The sequence below is a fragment of the Oncorhynchus gorbuscha genome, linkage group LG05, assembly GCF_021184085.1.
Source record: "Oncorhynchus gorbuscha isolate QuinsamMale2020 ecotype Even-year linkage group LG05, OgorEven_v1.0, whole genome shotgun sequence".
In the NCBI taxonomy this organism is placed as follows: Eukaryota; Metazoa; Chordata; class Actinopteri; order Salmoniformes; family Salmonidae; genus Oncorhynchus; species Oncorhynchus gorbuscha.
Window position 1 is genome coordinate 93,967,645 of NC_060177.1, and position 13,605 is coordinate 93,981,249.

General features: G+C 51.7%; 1 protein-coding gene across 1 annotated transcript in view; it reads right to left on the reverse strand.

Annotated features, from left to right (window-relative positions):
- Positions 1-13,605, reverse strand: part of LOC124036674 (PDZ domain-containing protein 2-like) — a 217,644-nt gene that overhangs the window by 34,336 nt on the left and 169,703 nt on the right. The window contains 2 exon segments of the mRNA XM_046351518.1: positions 7,636-7,768; positions 13,370-13,487. Of these exon segments, the coding sequence (XP_046207474.1) occupies positions 7,636-7,768; positions 13,370-13,487 (251 nt within the window).

A 13,605-nucleotide genomic window follows, 5' to 3' on the forward strand; every position in this document is an offset into this window, starting at 1 on the left:
TAGTGCTGATCAAGGATCCTGATTATGGACCAGACGGACCTGATTCTAGATCAGCACTACTCCTATGACACACGGTGTACCTTGTGCAACTGGTGTTTGGCACAATGTAACCACCAGATGGCAATGAAGTCAAGTCAAGGCCAGTCCAGTCAAGGCCAGTCCAGTCAAGTCAAGGCCAGTCCAGTCATGTCAAGGCCAGTCCAGTCAAGTCAAGGCCAGTCCAGTCAAGGCCAGGCCAGGCCAGGCCAGGCCAGGCCAGGCCAGGCCAGGCCAGGCCAGGCCAGGCCAGGCCAGTCAAGCCAAGGCCAGTCAAGCCAAGGCCAGTCCAGTCAAGGCCAGTCAAGCCAAGGCCAGTCCAGTCAAGGCCAGTCAAGCCAAGGCCAGTCCAGTCAAGGCCAGTCCAGTCAAGGCCAGTCAAGCCAAGGCCAGTCCAGTCAAGGCCAGTCAAGCCAAGGCCAGTCCAGTCAAGGCCAGTCAAGCTAAGGCCAGTCCAGTCAAGGCCAGTCAAGCCAAGGCCAGTCCAGTCAAGGCCAGTCAAGCTAAGGCCAGTCCAGTCAAGGCCAGTCCAGTCAAGGCCAGTCAAGCCAAGGCCAGTCCAGTCAAGGCCAGTCAAGCCAAGGCCAGTCCAGTCAAGGCCAGTCAAGCCAAGGCCAGTCCAGTCAAGGCCAGTCAAGCCAAGGCCAGTCCAGTCAAGGCCAGTCAAGCTAAGGCCAGGCCAGTCAAGGCCAGGCCAGTCAAGGCCAGGCCAGTCCAGTCAAGTCAAGGCCAGTCCAGTCCAGTCAAGCCAAGGCCAGTCAAGGCCAGTCCAGTCAAGGCCAGTCAAGCCAAGGCCAGTCCAGTCAAGGCCAGTCAAGCCAGTCAAAGGCCAGTCCAGTCAAGGCCAGCCAAGGCCAGTCCAAGGCCAGTCCAGTCAAGGCCAGTCAAGCTAAGGCCAGTCCAGTCAAGGCCAGTCAAGCCAAGGCCAGTCCAGTCAAGGCCAGTCAAGCTAAGGCCAGTCCAGTCAAGGCCAGTCCAGTCAAGGCCAGTCAAGCCAAGGCCAGTCCAGTCAAGGCCAGTCAAGCCAAGGCCAGTCCAGTCAAGGCCAGTCAAGCAGTCAAGCCAAGGCCAGTCCAGTCAAGGCCAGTCAAGCCAAGGCCAGTCCAGTCAAGGCCAGTCAAGCCAAGGCCAGTCCAGTCAAGGCCAGTCAAGCTAAGGCCAGTCCAGTCAAGGCCAGTCCAGTCAAGGCCAGTCAAGCCAAGGCCAGTCCAGTCAAGGCCAGTCAAGCCAAGGCCAGTCCAGTCAAGGCCAGTCAAGCTAAGGCCAGTCCAGTCAAGGCCAGTCAAGCCAAGGCCAGTCCAGTCAAGGCCAGTCCAGTCAAGGCCAGTCAAGCCAAGGCCAGTCCAGTCAAGGCCAGTCCAGTCAAGGCCAGTCCAGTCAAGGCCAGTCCAGTCAAGGCCAGTCCAGCCAAGGCCAGTCAAACCAAGGCCAGTCCAGTCAAGGCCAGGCCAGTCCAGTCAAGGCCAGTCCAGGCCAGTCCAGTCCAGTCAAGGCCAGTCCAGTCCAGTCCAGTCCAGTCCAGTCCAGTCTAGTCAAGGACAGTCCAGGCCAGTCCAGTCAAGTCCAGGCCAGTCCAGGCCAGTCCAGTCAAGGCCAGGCCAGTCAAGGCCAGTCCAGTCAAGGCCAGTCAAGTCCAGTCCAGGCCAGTCCAGTCAAGTCCAGTCCAGGCCAGGCCAGTCCAGGCCAGTCCAGTCAAGGCCAGTCAAGGCCAGTCAAGCTAAGGCCAGTCCAGTCAAGGCCAGTCAAGGCCAGTCCAGGCCAGTCCAGTCAAGGCCAGTCAAGCTATGGCCAGTCAAGCCCAGTCCACCCCCGTCCAGGTCAGCCCAGTCCAGACGCTCAGAACAGACAAGTTGACAGAAACAACAACAGCGGACTAACAGAGGAATATCAACTGGAATCACCACAATATAATGTTCTGGATGATAAAGGCTCATTTAAATAGATAACCCAAAACGGATAGGTTTTAGAAGAGAAACTAAACTCTAACAACAGAACAACACTTCCATTTGTAATGTTAAGAAATAGAAAATGTATTTTGGATGTAGCTTGGTAGGAGCATAACTAACTAGCTCTAGTAGCTAACAGAAACCCTGCTCAGTGTTCACCGCCCAGCACCCAACTACAGTCCTTTAAAAAGTAATGACATCCATAAACACTCTTATCTTTCAATGAAATACACCCATTACATGTAACAAAAACAAACCACGATACTGCAGTAATTGCAGGGTTCTGACTCTGTAGCTAGGGAGCTCTCCGATACAGTTTGTATGACAAATGGCACCCTATTCCATACATAGTGCACTACTTTTGATAAGGGCCCGTGTCAAAATTAGTGCACTACATAGGGAATAGGGTCTAAATTAGTGCACTACATAGGGAATAGGGTCTAAATTAGTGCACTACATAGGGAATAGGGTCTAAATTAGTGCACTACATAGGGAATAGGGTCTAAATTAGTGCACTACATAGGGAATAGGGTCTAAATTAGTGCACTACATAGGGAATAGGGTCTAAATTAGTGCACTACATAGGGAATAGGGTCTAAATTAGTGCACTACATAGGGAATAGGGTCTAAATTAGTGCACTACATAGGGAATAGGGTCTAAATTAGTGCACTACATAGGGAATAGGGTCTAAATTAGTGCACTACATAGGGAATAGGGTGCCATTTAACATGCTGGACATATTCCTGTGTTTTGCCTTGACAAACTTAGCATTGATTGCAGCACTGGAAAATGCTTTTGAGTCTTCCTTTGCTTTCCCACTGACAGGCCAGTGCTGGAGGAGTCAACATCATCCTGACAAACATTAGCATGCTGGAGGAGTCAACAGCCTGACAAACATTAGCATGCTGGAGGAGTCAACAGCCTGACAAACATTAGCATGCTGGACAAACATTAGCAGGAATCAACAGCCTGACAAACATTAACATGCTGGAGGAATCAACAGCCTGACAAACATTAACATGCTGGAGGAGTCAACAGACAAACATTAACATGCTGACAAACATTAACATGCTGGAGGATCAACAGCCTGCCTGACAAACATTAACATGCTGGAGGAGTCAACAGCCTGACAAACATTAGCATGCTGGATGAGTCAACAGCCTGACAAACATTAGCATGCTGGAGGAATCAACAGCATCTGATCAGCCTGACAAACATTAATATGCTGGAGGAGTCAACAGCCTGACAAACATTAGCATGCTGGAGGAGTTGATGCTGCAGACAAACATTAGCATGCTGAGTCAACATCATCTGATCAGGCTGACAAACATTAACAGCCTGACAAACATTAACAGCTAGGACTTGTTGATGACTATGTTACTCTCTTTCTCCCCCTCTGTCTCTCTCTCTCTCTCCCCCCTGTCTCTCTCTCTTTCCCCCATGTCTCTCTCTCTCTTTCCCCCCGTCTCTCTCTCTTTCCCCCCTGTCTCTCTCTCTCTCTGAGTCCCCCCATGTCTCTGGAGGAATCTCTCTCCCCCTGTCAACAGCCTGACAAACTCTCTCTCTCTCTCTCTCTCCCCCCTGTCTCTCTCTCTTTCCCCCCTGTCTCTCTCTCTCTTCCCCCTGTCTCTCTCTCTTCCCCCCCTGTCTCTCTCTCTCTCTCCCCCCATGTCTCTATCTCTCTCCCCCTGTCTCTCTCTCTCTCTCTCTCTCCCCCTGTCTCTCTCTCTTTCCCCCCTGTCTCTCTCTCTCTCCCCCCTGTCTCTCTCTCTTTCTCCCCCCCTGTCTCTCTCTCTCTCCCCCTGTCTCTCTCTCTTCCCCCCTGTCTCTCTCTCTCTCTCTCCCCCCATGTCTCTATCTCTCTCTCCCCCCCCTGTCTCTCTCTCTCGCTCTCTCTCTCTCTCTCTCTCTCTCTCTCCCCCTGTCTCTCTCTCTTGCTCTCTCTCCCCCTCTGTCTCTCTCTCACCCTCTCTCTCCCCCTATCTCTCTCTTTCTCCCCCTCTGTCTCTCTGCCCCCCCTCTCTCTCTATCTGTTTCTCCCCCTCTGTCTCTCTCTCTCTCTCTCCCCCTGTCTCTCTCTCTTTCCCCCTGTCTCTCTCTCTCTCCCCCTGTCTCTCTCTCTTCCCCCCTGTCTCTCTCTCTCCCCCCCCCCCCCTGTCTCTCTCCCCCCCCCCTGTCTCTCTCTCTCTCTCCCCCCATGTCTCTATCTCTCCCCCCTGTCTCTCTCTCTCGCTCTCTCTCTCTCCCCCTGTCTCTCTCTCTTGGTCTCTCTCCCCCTCTGTCTCTCTCTCAGCCTCTCTCCCCCTATCTCTCTCTTTCTCCCCCTCTGTCTCTCTGCCCCCCCTCTCTCTATCTGTTTCTCCCCCTCTGTCCGTCACTCTCTTTCTCCCCTCTCAATATCTCTCTCTCTCTGTCTTTCTTTCTTACTCTCTCTCTCCCCCTCTCTCTCTTAGCAGAGCCCACTTCCTCTTCAGCTCACCATAAAAATGCTGCTCCCGCTCGGCTCCCGTCAGCTGATCTACTAGCAACCTATCAGGTTGCAGCTTGTTAGCTTCAACCCCCCCCAACGCCCCTTCATGTCTGTCTGGTTCAACTGTGTGTCTGTTTCTTGACTCGAGGTAGAAGTTGCCACTAACCACAGATCTAGAATCAGATCTGCCCTTACCAATCGTTACCATACTGTATATGGGATAAAGGAGCATCTGGCAGTGTACTAGTTCATGGAGATCCTACGGGGTCAAACAACACGGTGCGTTGAAATCCTAATGAAATCTGTTCAGAGATCAGAACCCCCAGTCTGAATACATGTAATACAATCTAGTAGCAGATCTAAGAACAGGTCTCTGATTTCCGGAAGGGAGATTCACGAGGCTATCAGCTTGTACTGTGGGTTATTGTCAGTGGAGTGTTGAAGGTAAATGGACCCTTTGTCTGCCTACAGGGAAACACATATGTCTCTCTGTGAGTAAAGTTCAGTACATGTAATGCAACACGTCAAAGTACCTGGTTGTCTAAACCAACGACAGAGAGAGAACGCAGACTCGGTGGTTCGGTGTTGGTTAAGCGCTCAAAGTCTTTAGAAATATAACCCAGGTAAAGACAATGAGCTGTCACTGATGTTGAGCTGTTGCCTGACTGTTCCAACGGTTCAGTGACACAAAGCTGTGCAGATAGCAGGACAGGAATCTCTGCCTCTCCCTCTGTCTCCCTGTCTCTCCCTCTGTCTCCCTGTCTCTTTCCCTCTTTATCACTCTCTATGTCCATCTTTATGTCTCTATCCTCTCCCTCTCCCTGCCTCTCCCTCTGTCTGCCTGTCTCTCCCTCTGTCTGCCTGTCTCTCCCTCTGTCTGCCTGTCTCTCCCTCTGTCTGCCTGTCTCTCCCTCTGTCTGCCTGTCTCTCTACCTCTGTCTGCCTGTCTCTCCCTCTGCCTGTCTCTCCCTCTGTCTGTCTTTCTCTCCCTCTGTCTGCCTTTCTCTCCCTCTGCCTGTCTCTCCCTCTGTCTCCCTGTCTCTCCCTCTGTCTCCCTGTCTCTTTCCCTCTTTATCACTCTCTATGTCCATCTTTATGTCTCTATCCTCTCCCTCTCCCTGCCTCTCCCTCTGTCTGCCTGTCTCTCCCTCTGTCTGCCTGTCTCTCCCTCTGTCTGTCTCTCCCTCTGTCTGCCTGTCTCTCCCTCTGTCTGCCTGTCTCTCCCTCTGTCTGCCTGTCTCTCCCTCTGTCTGCCTGTCTCTCCCTCTGCCTGTCTCTCCCTCTGTCTGTCTTTCTCTCCCTCTGTCTGCCTTTCTCTCCCTCTGTCTGCCTTTCTCTCCCTCTGCCTGTCTCTCCCTCTGTCTGCCTGTCTCTCCCTCTGTCTGCCTGTCTCTCCCTCTCTCTGCCTGTCTCTCTCTCTGCCCGTCTCTCCTTCTGTCTGCCCGTCTCTCCTTCTGTCTGCCTGTCTCTCCATCTGTCTGCCTGTCTCTCCCTCTGTCTGCCTGTCTCTCCCTCTGTCCGCCTGTCTCTCCCTCTGTCCGCCTGTCTCTCCCTCTGTCCGCCTTCCTCTCCCCCTCTGCCTGTCTCTCCCTCTGTCTGCCTGTCTCTCCCTCTGTCTGCCTTCCTCTCCCTCTGTCTGCCTTCCTCTCCCTCTGTCTGCCTGTCACTCCCTCTGCCTGTCTCTCCCTCTGCCTGTCTCTCCCTCTGTCTGCCTTTCTCTCCCTCTGTCTGCCTTCCTCTCCCTCTGTCTGCCTGTCTCTCCCTCTGTCTGCCTGTCTCTCCCTCTGTCTGCCTGTCTCTCCCTCTGTCTGCCTGTCTCTCCCTCTGTCTGCCTGTCTCTCCCTCTGTCTGCCTTTCTCTCCCTCTGTCTGCCTTTCTCTCCCTCTGTCTGCCTTTCTCTCCCTCTGCCTGCCTGTCTCTCCCTCTGTCTGCCTGTCTCTCCCTCTGCCCGTCTCTCTGTCTGTCTGTCTCTCCCTCTGCCTGTCTGTCTCTCCCTCTGCCTGTCTGTCTCTCCCTCTGCCTGTCTGTCTCTCCCTCTGCCTGTCTCTCCCTCTGTCTGCCTGTCTCTCCCTCTGTCTGTCTCTCCCTCTGTCTGCCTGTCTCTCCCTCTGTCTGCCTGTCTCCCCCTCTGTCTGCCTGTCTCTCCCTCTGTCTGTCTCTCCCTCTGTCTGTCTCTCCCTCTGTCTGTCTCTCCCTCTGCCTGTCTCTCCCTCTGCCTGTCTCTCCCTCTGCCTGTCTCTCCCTCTGCCTGTCTCTCCCTCTGTCTGCCTGTCTCTCCCTCTACCTGTCTCTCCCTCTACCTGTCTCTCCCTCTGCCTGTCTCTCCCTCTGCCTGTCTCTCCCTCTTTCTCGGCGTGATTTATCTACACCAATACGTTACTCCCTGACCCTTCTAACCACCTGACCCATCCAACCCCCAGTTACACATAAAGGCTCCACCCTCTGTCACATTTAAAGTGGTAGCATATGTCTGTAGAAACCAGGAACCTACAGCCTCTTGCACCTCCCTGCATGCTTCATTAACAGCAGAGATCACTTATGGTTACATTATGACGAGTCAGCACATTCAGCACGTTAAAGTTCTTCTGTCTAACTTCAGGAGCAGCTGAGAAATAATTAATTCACCCACTGATAGAAGCTTTCTGTGTTGTCTGTCTGTGTTAGTTCTGTGTTCTGTGATTTAAATGGACCAGGGTTTATCACCAGGATGGCTGGTCATTCAGCGGTTCAGCTTGGTGGGTCACTTCCTGATGACATGGGGCAGTTGGGAAAGTGTTGGACTACTGTAGGTTCTTCAGACTAGGTCTGGGACAAGCCGTTGAGTTTCACACTGTATGCATTATGTATTTGCAGTAAATATGTAGAAGCAGGTGTGTGTGGGGGGGGGGGGGCTTGTTAGCACTGAGCAAAGTGGGTCACACACTCCCACAGCAAGCTCCTCACTATTTCTCTCACACTCACACATTACTCACCCACCCACCCACCCACCCACTCAACCCACCACCCACCCACGTGTGTGTGTATGTACCTTGGGGGATGTGTGTGTGTGTGTGTGTGTGTGTGTGTGTGTGTGTGTGTGTGTGTGTGTGTGTGTGTGTGTGTGTGTGTGTGTGTGTGTGTGTGTGTGTGTGTGTGTGTGTGTGTGTGTGTGTGTGTGTGTGTGTGTGTGTGTGTGTGTGTACCTTGGGGTTGGGGTGTCTGCTGATGATGAGGCTGACTGGTCCTGGTCCACACTCACTGAGAATAGCATAGGCCTCACTCAGGGCCACATGGCGTAGACTCACAGAGTCCACCTCCAAGACCTGGTCCCCTCGACTAGACACACACACACACACACACACACACACACACACACACACACACACACACACACACACACACACACACACACACACACACACACACACACACACACACACACACACACACACACACACACACACACACACACACACACAATCTGTTAGTATTATGTCCAGTAAATAATCCTTAGTGCCAAAGCCTGAAGAAAAGAGAGAGCAAGAGAGAGAAAGAAAGAAAGAGAGAGCAACTCTAGCCATCTGCAACCAGCAAAAGCCAACCAGCAAACTTGTCAAAGAGTAAGCAAAAGCCATCTGCAGTGTACCAGCAACACTAGCCACACCAGCCATCTGCAGTAGCCATCTGCACCAGCAACACCAGTCATCTACATTGTCTGTCTGTCTTTCTCTCTTCTCTCTCTCTCTCTCTCTCTCTCTCTCTCTCTCTCTCTCTCTCTCTCTCTCTCTCTCTCTCTCTCTCTCTCTCTTCTCTCTCTTTCTCCCCTCTGTCCCTCTCTCTCTTTCTCCCCCTCTCTCTCTTTCTCCCCCTCTGTCCCCCTCTCTCTCTCACTCTCTCTCTCCCCCTCTCAATCTCTCTCTTGTCAATACTTGTCATCTACAGTGTACCAGCAACTCCAGCCATCAACAGTGTACCAGCAACATTAGCCATATCCATCTGTCTCTCTGCCCCCCTCTCTCTCTCTCTCTCTCTTTCTCCCCCTCTGTCTCTCTCTCTCACTCTCTCTCTCCCCCCTCTCAATCTCTCTCTTGTCAATACTTGTCATCTACAGTGTACCAGCAACTCCAGCCATCTGCAGTGTGCCAATAACATTAGCCATCTGCAGTGTGCCAGCAACACCAGCCATACCATCAACATCAGCCATCTGCAGTGTACCAGCAACACCAGCCATACCATCAACATCAGCCATCTGCAGTGTACCATCAATACCAGCCATCAACAGTGTACCAGCAACATTATCCATCTGCAGTGTGCCAGCAACACCAGCCATCTACAGTGTATCAGCAATTCTAGCCAACTGCAGTGTACCATCAACTCTAGCTATCTGCAGTGTGCCAGCAACACCAGCCATCTACAGTGTATCAGCAACTCTAGCCAACTGCAGTGTACCATCAACTCTAGCCATCTGCAGTGTGCCATCAACACTAGCCATCTGCAGTGTACCATCAACACCAGTCATCTACAGTGTACAAGCAACACCAGCCATACCAGCAACACTAGCCACACCAGCAATACTTGTAATCTACAGTGTACCAGCAACATTAGCCATCTGCAGTGTGCCAGCAAACCAGCAATCGACAGTGTACCAGCAACATTAGCCATCTGCAGTGTGCCAGCAACAACAACCATCTACAGTGTATCAGCAACTCTAGCCATCTGCAGTGTACCAGCAACACCAGCCATACCATCAACATCAGCCATATGCAGTGTACCAGCAACACTAGCCACACCAGCAAAATGTGTCATCTGCAGTGTATCAGCAACCCCAGCCATCTGCAGTGTGCCAGCAACACCAGCCATCATCATTGTACCAGCAACATTAGCTGTCTGCAGTGTGCCAGCAACACCAGCCATCGACAGTGTACCAGCAACAATAGCCATCTGCAGTGTGCCAGCAACTTTAGCCATATGCAGTGTGCCAGCAACAAAAGCATTCGACAGTGTGACAGCAACATTAGCCATCTGCAGTGTGCCAGCAACACCAGCCATCAACAGTGAACCAGCAACAGTAGCCATCTGTAGTGTGCCAGCAACACCAGTCATCTCCAGTGTATCAGCAAAGTTAGCCATCTGCAGTGTGCCAGCAACACCAGCCATCAACAGTGTACCAGCAACCCCAGCCATCGGTAGTGTGCCATTAACACCAACCATCAACATCGTACCAGCAACACCAGCCATCAACAGTGAACCAGCAACACCAGTCATCTACAGTGTCTGTCTGTCTTTCTCTCTCTCTCTCTCTCTCTCTCTCTCTCTCTCTCTCTCTCTCTCTCTCTCTCTCTCTCTCTCTCTCTCTCTCTCTCTCTCTCTCTCTCTCTCTCTCTCTCTCTCTCTCTCTCTTTCTCCCCCTCTGTCCCTCTCTCTCTTTCTCCCCCCCCTCTCTCTCTTTCTCCCCCTCTGTCTCTCTCTCACTCTCTCTCTCCCCCTCTCAATCTCTCTCTTGTCAATACTTGTCATCTACAGTGTACCAGCAACTCCAGCCATCAACAGTGTACCAGCAACATTAGCCATATCCATCTGTCTCTCTGCCCCCCCCCCCCCTCTCTCTCTCTCTTTCTCCCCCTCTGTCTCTCTCTCTCACTCTCTCTCTCCCCCCTCTCAATCTCTCTCTTGTCAATACTTGTCATCTACAGTGTACCAGCAACTCCAGCCATCTGCAGTGTGCCAGTAACATTAGCCATCTGCAGTGTGCCAGCAACACCAGCCATACCATCAACATCAGCCATCTGCAGTGTACCTGCAACACCAGCCATACCATCAACATCAGCCATCTGCAGTGTACCATCAATACCAGCCATCAACAGTGTACCAGCAACATTATCCATCTGCAGTGTGCCAGCCACACCAGCCATCTACAGTGTATCAGCAACTCTAGCCAACTGCAGTGTACCATCAACTCTAGCTATCTGCAGTGTGCCAGCAACACCAGCCATCTACAGTGTATCAGCAACTCTAGCCAACTGCAGTGTATCAGCCACTCTAGCCATCAGCAGTGTACCAGCAACACCAGCCATCGACAGTGTACCAGCAAAGTTAGCCATCTGCAGTGTGCCAGCAACACCAGCCATCAACAGTGTACCAGCAACCCCAGCCATCGGTAGTGTTCCATTAACACCAGCCATCAACAGTGAACCAGCAAAGTTAGCCATCTGCAGTGTGGACCAGCAAAATCAGCCATCAGCAGTGTACCAGGGTTCTGGTACAGAGTCATCTGCAGTGTGGAGGCTATATACAGGGGGTTCTGGTACAGAGTCAATGTGGAGGCTATATACAGGGGGTACCGGTACAGAGTCAATGTGGAGGCTATATACAGGGGGTACCGGTACAGAGTCAATGTGGAGGCTATATACAGGGGGTACCGCTACAGAGTCAATGTGGAGGCTATATACAGGGGGTACCGGTACAGAGTCAATGTGGAGGCTATATACAGGGGGTACCGGTACAGAGTCGATGTGGAGGCTATATACAGGGGGTACTGGTACAGAGTCAATGTGGAGGCTATATACAGGGGGTACCGGGACAGAGTCAATGTGGAGGCTATATACAGGGGGTACCGGGACAGAGTCAATGTGCGGGGGGCACCGGTGTCGAGGTAATATGTACATGTAGGTAGAGTTATTAAAGTGACTATGCCAAGATAATAACAATGAGTAGCAGCAGCGTAGAAGAGGAGGGGCAATAGAAATAGTCTGGGTAGCCATTTGATTAGATGTTCAGGAGTCTTATGGCTTTGGGGGTAGAAGCTGTTTAGAAGCCTCTTGGACCTAGACTTGGCGCTCCGGTACCGCTTGCCGTGCGGTAGCAGAGAAAACAGTCTGTGACTAGGATGGCTAGAGTATTTGACCATTTTTAGGGCCTTCCTCTGACACCGCCTGGTATAGAGGACCTGGATGGCAGAAAGCTTGGCCCCGGAGATGTACTGGGCCGTATGTCCTACCCTCTGTAGTGTCTCGCGGTCGGAGGCCGAGCAGTTTCCATACCAGGCAGTGATGCAATTAGTCAGGATGCTCTCGATGGTGCAGCTACAAAACCTTTAGAGGATATGAGGACCCATGCCAAATCTTTTCAGTCTCCTGAGAGGGAATAGGTTTTGTCGTGCCCTCTTCACGACTCTCTTGCTGTGCTTGGACCATGTTAGTTTATTGGTGATGTGGACGCCAAGGAACTTGAAGCTCTCAACCTGCTCCACTAAAGCCCCGTCGATGAGAATGTGGGTTTGCTTGGTCCTCCTTTTCCTGTAGTCCACAAACATCTCCTTTGTCTTGATCACGTTGAGGGAGAGGTTGTTGTCCTGGCACCACACGGTCAGGTCTCTGACCTTCTCCCTATAGGCTGTCTCATCGTTGTCGGTGATCAGACCTATCACTGTGTCATCAGCAAACTTAATGGTGGTGTTGGAGTCATGCCTAGCCGTGCTGTCATGAGTGAACCGGGAGTACAGGAGGGGACTAAGCACGCAACCCTGAGGGGCCCCTGTGTTGACGATCAGCGTGGTGGACATGTTGTTACCTGCCCTCACCACCTGGGGGCGGCCCGTCAGGAAGTCCAGGATCCAGTTACAGATGGAGGTGTTTAGTCCCAGGGTCCTTAGCTTGGTGATGAGCTTTGAGGGCACTATGGTGTTGAACGCTGAGCTGTAGTCAATGAATAGCATTCTCACATAGGTGTTCCTTTTGTCCAGGTGGGAAAGTGTAGAGTGCAAAAGAGATTGCATCATCTGTGGATCGGTTTTTTGTGGTATTGGAGTGGGTCTAGGGTTTCTGGGATAATGGTGCTGATGTGAGCCATGACCAGCCTTTCAAAGCATTTCATGGTTACAGACGTGAGTGCTACGGGTCGGTAGTCATTTAGGCAGGTTACCTTAAGTGCTCTTGGGCACAGGGATTATGGTGGCCTGCTTAAACATGTTGGTATTACAGACTCGGACAGGGAGAGGTTGAAAATGTCAGTGAATATACTTTCCAGTTGGTCAGCGCGTGCTCGAAGTACACATCCTGGTAATCCATCTGGCCCTGCGGCCTTGTGAATGTTGACCTGTTTAAAGGTCTTACTCACATCGGCTGCGGAGAGCGTGATCACACAGTCGTCCGGAACAGCTGATGCTCTCATGCATGTTTCAGTGTTACTTGCCTAGAAGTGAGCATATAAGTGATTTAGCTCGTCTGGTAGGCTTGTGTCACTGGACAGCTCTCGGCCATGATTCCCTTTGTAGTCTGTAATAGTTTGCAAGCCCTGCCACATCCGACAAGCGTCGGAGTCGGTGTAGTGCGATCCGATCTTAGTCCTGGATTGATGCTGTGTGCAGAGGTATGACGCAGGGGTATGAGATAGATATGTAGAAGAAGACCGGGTAAGGTGACTAGGCATCAGCATAAGTACCAACATAAGTGAAATTGCACATCGAAAAAATGTTCAGCTTGTCGGGTATTGAAACCAGCAACGTTTCGGTTACTGGCCCAACGCTCTAACCACTACCTGCCATGTTATTTATTTCCCCTGCCACCCCAGTAATTTACCCACTTTTTCATGTGGGAGAGGGCAGTGTGAAATGCAATTGAGAATGTGTCATCTGTGGATCTGTTGGGTCGTTATGCGAATTGGACTGGGTCCAGGGTTACTGGGATGGTGGTGTTGGATGTGTTGTGAGGAGAGACAAGAGTATGAGATGATCATAGATCTGTGACTGAGGTTGTGAGGAGAGACAAGAGTATGAGATGATCGTAGATCTGTGACTAAGGTTGGGAGGAGAGACAAGAGTATGAGATGATCATAGATCTGTGACTGAGGTTGTGAGGAGAGACAAGAGTATGAGATGATCCTAGATCTGTGACTGAGGGAGTGAGGTTGTGAGGAGAGACTAATGGGGATATGACATACCTGAGTCGTCCATCCATCTTGGCGACAGAGCCGGGAGCCAGACTGTGGATGTAGATGGCTGGAGGACTGTTCTCTAGAGTTAGACAGCAGGTCCCTATACCCAGACCCACCCCGGGCTCTGACAGAGGAACACACACACACACACACACACACACACACACACACACACACACACACACACACACACACACACACACACACACACACACACACACACACACAGGAAACAAAGACAA